General features: G+C 33.2%; 1 protein-coding gene across 1 annotated transcript in view; it reads right to left on the reverse strand.

Moving 5' to 3' along the window:
- Window positions 1-7,058, reverse strand: part of LOC103602908 (low-density lipoprotein receptor-related protein 12-like) — a 67,952-nt gene that overhangs the window by 23,298 nt on the left and 37,596 nt on the right. Inside the window, 2 exon segments of the mRNA XM_008587353.1 lie at window positions 23-61; window positions 1,633-1,835. Of these exon segments, the coding sequence (XP_008585575.1) occupies window positions 23-61; window positions 1,633-1,835 (242 nt within the window).

A 7,058-nucleotide genomic window follows, 5' to 3' on the forward strand; every position in this document is an offset into this window, starting at 1 on the left:
ATACACTTTCTATTACCACAACGAAACCGATCACAAGCACAGTTTGGTTCCTCAGATTTCCCTGGAAGGATGCAGATAGGAGAGAGATGGAGAGGGAAGCAGAAAAAACATCCTCCTCAAAAGATATATAACAGCAAGTGGTATTTTCATAATAAACGATTAGGCCCAAGTGATAGGGGTTAAAAAAATCTTATTTAAAAAAATGGGTTAAGTTCTAATGACAAAGTAGTACTGGCACATCAATTATTCAATAATTCAATTTATCGAATGCTGATTACTTGTTCCATAAAAATCTTTGTATTTTGATCTAAAAGGAGAAGGGAACAATTCTGTTTTTGCAGACAGCTATTTTACTGCAGAACATTTAATAAAATGATGTCAGATACACAAGCCAATAAGACATATTGCCTCAGAATTTTAAATAACTTCTTTCATAAACACAATTAAAACAATGACAGACTTTTTTTAATGAAGAAAAATTTATCCACAACAATCACCTGTTCAAATAATTTTTTCATATTGTTCTGTAGTTCTTGTCTCTCTATATATGTATGTATACATAAATATATATACACACACAAACACACACTATTTTGCTATATACATGATAGTGTATTTTGCAAGCCCATTATTTAGACTCAAACTTTTGCCAAGACTATCATAAGATCAACTTTATAGTGTTTATAATGTTTCATGTAATCAGAAAACAGTATTTCCAATTTATAATTTCTATTGTTTTAACATGACTGCAAAATACTACATGAATCTGAGCTAAAGGTATAAATTTATTCATCAAAATAAAAGGAAGGGGAGAAAAAAATTGAGGTGCTTACAGAATTCTGATTACCTTTGAATACCATACTAAATATATAACAATAATGAGATAGGGAAAGGCAACCAAACAACATTAGATTCCTGCAGCACCCAAATTGACAATTTTGGGCCAGTACTTACTTTTCACCAACAACTTATTTATTGGTAAATAGGTGACTTATTTGTCGGTTAATAGCTAAATAAATATTACAACAGCTGTGTTTTTAAGAAAAAAGATAAAAAGTAGCATATGTTTGCTAAAGGAGACTATGTAATCTCAAAAGATGCAAAATAATTTTTAGCAAAAAAATATACATAACTCTAATGCTCTGGATTATTCATTTTTGTATAATCTGGTCGCCTTTTTTTGGATACAGTTTAAGAAAAGCAAAAGATGATTACTTTTTCTGAGACTATAAACTATGAAGATGAAACTGGTTATGTTTCATCTTTGAAGGTGTAAAAACTGATAATTCACACACAAAAAATATATTCTAAAGTAACTTTCAGGATGTGGGTAAGCACTTGAGGGGAAAACTACTTGCAAAATAAAAAAATGCATTTTAAAAATAAATGCATTCAAGATGTTTAAAAAGACGTTTTGTTTTTGAAATTAATCATTTTATTAGGATTATACAAAACATCCTTTGGAAACCCAGCCCCAGACCACCTGATTTTAGCATCTAATCCTCAATCTCAGCTGCCTTGAGCACCTAGTCATCATTAAATGGACGTTGTTTTGAAACTAACTTCAAAGTGACTGAGCAGTTAAAACCATAAAATTTGGTTCAATATTTTTCTTATTACTTAAAAACACACCTGAAAAATATTCCAGTCTGAAACCCTTTCTAGAGATGCTGTCCTCTGAATGAAACCTGATCCAGACATGATCTTGTGAAGAGATATATGGAGGTGGAATTGTGGAACCACAAGCTCTGTAATTTTCAATATTCTTGTATGTTTCTATCGTCAACCAGTCCAAACTGCATCTTCTGGACCCTTGAATATCAAAATCCTGAAAACTTCACACACACAGAAAAATTATGAAAGACTATTAATAAAGTAATTTTGGAAAAAAAATTCATAATAAGACAGTGTAACTGAGGACATCATTGTAAGCCTCTATACATTCACTGGTTCTCTTGAATTTTCCAGGCCTATGACTTTATCATCAGCAAATAATAATACCGCTTCTGTGTTCCTAATATTTGTATCTCTTTTCCAGGTTCCAGAACCTTCATATCCCTTCTTCATAAGTAATACCAGATTACAAAATAATACTAAAAAAAACAGGTGATAGTTGGCACCTTTTTCTTCTCCATGTGTGTTTATTTAGGAAAGACCACTTCAAATTCAAAATATCCCAAATTGTTCTGTGTTTGAACCAGATAAACTACTTCATAATTTGATGAACTGAAGTACACACAGAGAAAGTCATCCTTCTCTTACATTAGACTAGTACATCTGCTTGCTTAATGAAAAATTTGTAGCACACATTTTCAGGAGAACAGATAGCACAAAATCTGACTAAAATAAACAAAATTAAAAGTTAACAAACAAAAAAACATTTTCAATGAAAAGTCCCTAAGTTTGGGGATACTTTTTACATAAATCACTTTAGATCTAAATATCTTGTAGTTCATAAAATATGGGCATAAGTAAAGGACAAAAAAGTCAAATGAATAAAAACACAGACAAAATATGCTTATGAAAAAAGAGATACCAAAATATAATTTTCCAATATCTGAACAGGTCTCATCAAAAAGTGATCTGACTATCTTCTTGCCTCTGCCTTAAACTAAGTAATAATGAAATTATCTAAGGATTATTATACCAGGATTTTCCTCCTTAAATATTCTGAATAGCCGTTACAAAAGCTGATAGACAATTTGACTGTTTCCAGTTTTTCACTATCATTAATGATGATTTTGAATCCTTATACATGTATCTCTCTCTCTCATACGCATGAGCAAGTATTTTTCTAGGACACTGTTTTCTAGAAGTAATATTCCTGTGTTAAAAGACATGATTCCTTTTTAAATTTAACAGACACTGACATAAAATATTCATACTAACTCACAATTCCACAAAGTATGTATCTAACTACCCTATAACCCACCCCTCTAGCAAAATGAGGTATTCTATTTTTTAAAAATGTATTGCCAATTAGGTGGACAAAAGATTTATCGTTCTATTTTGCATTTCCATATTTACTGATACTGAAATATCTTTTCCTATGTTTATTGGCTACTTTTATTTCTTTTCCTGTGAATTGCCTTGTTACAGTCTTCATTCATTAATTTTTTTTTCTTATTTACTTAAGAACTTTTTATATATTATAAACATGGACTTAGTTGGGGGAATGTCTGTTATGCATGGCATGTGTACATCTACCTACACCCATATTCTCTCCAGTAGTTGGTGTGGTCGGTCTTTTTCATTTTAATCATTGGTGGGTGTGAAATGGAATCTCTTATGTGGTTTTTAGTGCACTTCCCTTAAGACTAATTATGTTGCACATCTTTTCATATGCTTATGGGCCACTCATATCTTCTGTGAAGTGTCTGTTCTTCTGCCCATTTTTAAAAAACTGGGTTGTCTTTTTGAGTTATAAAAATTCTTTTTATATTCTGGATTCAGGCCCTTTATTTGATATGTGTATTACTAGTCTTTTCTTCCAGTCTATAAGTTCGCCTTTTCATTTTCATAATGGAATCTTTTAATGTGAAAAAGTTTTTAATTTTAGTTTTGATGAAGTCTAATTTATTATTTTTTCCTTTATGTTTTAGCGCTTTTAGTGGATACCTTTGCCTACCCTAAGATCCCAAAGATAATTCAACAATTTTTTTTCTTATATTTTAGAGTTTTAGTTTTTACATCTATACCTAGGATTTATCTTGAACTACTTTTTGTGTGTTCTCAAGTAGGGGTCAAGATCTTTCTTTTTCTTCTTACATTTATCTAGAAAATAGAATATACTAATTTTTGTTCTACCACACAGTTAAAATACTATCTGATTACCCTGAACTTACGGAGGTTTGGTTTTACACTTTGTTAGACTGGGTTTGTTTAAACCCACTTAGTTTAAACTAAGGGCAAAGTAGAAACAGAAAATTGTACACTTCTTCTAGAAGAGGTCAGCCAGAGATAAGCTCAGTAGTTGTGCATACAGATGTAAACTTGAAAAGTATGACAGTTATAGGGTTCCAATAACAATCCCAAGGTGTTTAGGAAGCCGCTCTAAGGCAGCAAGTTTCAAACTCCAAACTGTCTCCCCTGTGATGAACAGGATTCAAACTCCAAACTGCCTCCTCTGTGGTGCTCAGTAGCTGAAATCCTTGCACAGCTTTTTCAGCCTTCCAGTTGTTTCTTGGGGTCTCCTTTAAGCATGCATAGTTCATGGGTCAGCAAAGGATTTGAGAGGAATTTATATGCAGATGTAAGGGCTTCATAGTTTGTGGCTCTCTCCTTTCCAGGATTTGCTTTTTCAGTTTCCAGTCACTCTGGTAGCCTCAACTCCATTCTGACACCTCAAGCTTTCAAGACCATGATGATCTACTTGAATTCCAGTCACTCCATGCTGCACAGACTGGTGAGAATCTTCAGGCAGCTGGTAGGAAATCAGCATTTTACACCCAATGTGGTTCCTTTTCTAAAGAGTGGAATACCCTCCATTTTCTGCCAGCTTCTGATTACTCTCTAGTGCCTTGAAATAGTTTTAAAAATTTTATCCAAAGTTGATAATTGTTTATGGAAGGGCCAGTTCCACTGAAGCAAGAGAATCTCTTAATCTATTTTTAGTCCACTAAAATGTTTAAGATTCCCAAAAGCAGGGACCTTGTCCAGAACAAGAAATCATCAACAAATATCTGTTCATGTATATACCCTATCAGATTTGGTTTGCTAATATTTAGGATTTTTTAATGCATTTATAAGTAGAATTAGTTTTCAGGATTTTTTTTTAGTGTTCCATATAGTTTACATTATAAAAGCACTACTAACATACCTGTGCCCTGTGCCTCTTCAGAATACAGGGGAGAGATTTCAATTTTTTCATGTTTTTTGTTTGTTTGTTTGTTTGTTTAATCAGCATTTCTTAAACTTTTTCCAGTCAGTTTTGATAATTAAAATTTTTTTAGAAATTATTCTTTTAATCTGGATAGTGAAATTTATTACTACAAAGCTGTACACAGTACTTTCACATAACTTAAAGATTTTTCATATCTATGGTCCTTAAATTTGCTTTGTTATTAAAGTTCTGTTTTTTCCTTCCCAATTTCACACCACTAATTTCTATCCTGCATTATTGCAATGATTAGGGGTTCTGGCACAGAGTGGAAGGGTGCATTCTTGTCTTCCTCTTTGGTGCTGAAATTAACTTTGACATTGTTTTTTAAAAATTTTTAACAGACATCCTTTATCTTTTTAACGGACAACATCCTTTATCAGGTTATGAAAATTCCTTTTCTGTTCATCTGGTAAAACTTGCCTATAAAACTATCTAGGTCTGGAGCTTTATTTTGAATGTTGATTCTATTTCTTTAATGGCTGTTGATTTCATCAGTTTTCTAATTCTTCTTGAATCGATATTGGTAATTTACATTTTCTACAAAATAATCTATTTCCTCTAATTGTATAAAAGAATTAACATAAAAGTAATACGCTATTATGACTTTTATAATCTCTATTATATCTATAATTATAGATAATTTCTCACATTTTTATTTATTTGTATCTTTTCTTTTTTCTTGTTTTGCCTTGAGTTTTGTCTATTTTCCTCACTTTTTCAGAAAGCCAATTTTTTGTTTTATTGAATCTTATTAATTTTCCTGATCTTTTTTTCTAACTTAAAATTTACCCTCTAATTCTTCTAAACTTGAGTTAAATGTTGAACCTTATTTATTTTCCATCTTACTAATTTTTAAATCAGTGCATTAAAAGCTGCAAAGTTTTCTCTAAGTACTTTTTCCATGTGTTCCAACAATTTTAATATGTAATACTTTCACTATGGTTTTTAAAAATGGCGTGGTCCATGCCATGGCAGAGTCCTAAAGGAGTCAGCTTGGGCTGCCCTCTTCAAGCTGGCAGGGCCGCTGGAGGGAGAGCTGCTGGCAAGGCCACAGCTACGAGCACTTGCTGCAACCAGAAGGACTGCCTGCCTCGGCTTTGTGGCTTTTGCCTTTTCTTTTGATATTTTGGTTAGCGTGGCAGTTGTCTAAATTCCTAAAAGATTATAAAAATAACACAAATAATTATGTAGTCATTGAACTAAACATTCCCACAGAGGATCCGAGTAAATTGGACAATTCAAAATTATCCCCTTATGATAAATTGACCACACCAACATATGTTCCAAAAGCACCGCTCATGACTAAATATGAGCTGCAGCCTAATGTAAGTTGGCAAACATCATTTACTGGAGGTTATATTAATGGCAAGAGAATGGTTGGTATTAATGAGAAATTATATGATTGGGACAAATTAAGTATAAGGAAACGAAACTGTAGAACCCCCTTTACTTGGTGGTGTCCAGTTTTAAATAAATCATTAAGAATCAGGTGTTGGGATAAAAATATATGCTGTAAAATTATTAAACCTGCAAAATTAGATCTTAGAAAAATAAGAGAGTGTAACTGGTTTTGTGAGGGATGGTGCTGTGCACAAGGACACTTTAACATTTAGATCAAGATTACAGGGCCACAGCAAATGCATAGCCTTAAAATGTGCATGAAAATGCTGCTCCAATATCCGCTGTTCTTTTTACATTTGGCTCTTTTTACATTTGATATTAACCACAGTTTGCTAACAGAGAAAGGTCACAAGATAACTTCAAGACAATGAAGGGATGGTTTGAATCTGATAAACCTGATTCCAGGAAAAAGCATGAGTTGATCACCTGAGACATGCTGACCTCTATAAAAGTTTCCTCCCTGCTTTTTGGACTATTGATTTAAGCTTGCTGATACAATAAAAATAATACCCAAAACCCCCCTGCAGAGAAAAAGTCTAAATAAAAGGCATTGTCTCATGCTCTACTGGGCCCCAGCTGCAACATTCTGACAGCCAGCAGAGAGAGAACGTGCATGTTGATGCATTGAGTTCTCTGTCTGTGTTTGTTATTTTCACTGACCCTCCCTCTCCCTTTTTGGGTACCCACAACTCGACTGGAGCTGGTCTCCAACATAAAAAAATACCTAGTCGGGGCCGGCCCGGTGGCGCACTGCTATAGTGCGCCGCTTGGGAAG

The sequence above is a fragment of the Galeopterus variegatus genome, unplaced genomic scaffold, assembly GCF_000696425.1.
Source record: "Galeopterus variegatus unplaced genomic scaffold, G_variegatus-3.0.2 Scaffold4346, whole genome shotgun sequence".
Classification (NCBI taxonomy): Eukaryota; Metazoa; Chordata; class Mammalia; order Dermoptera; family Cynocephalidae; genus Galeopterus; species Galeopterus variegatus.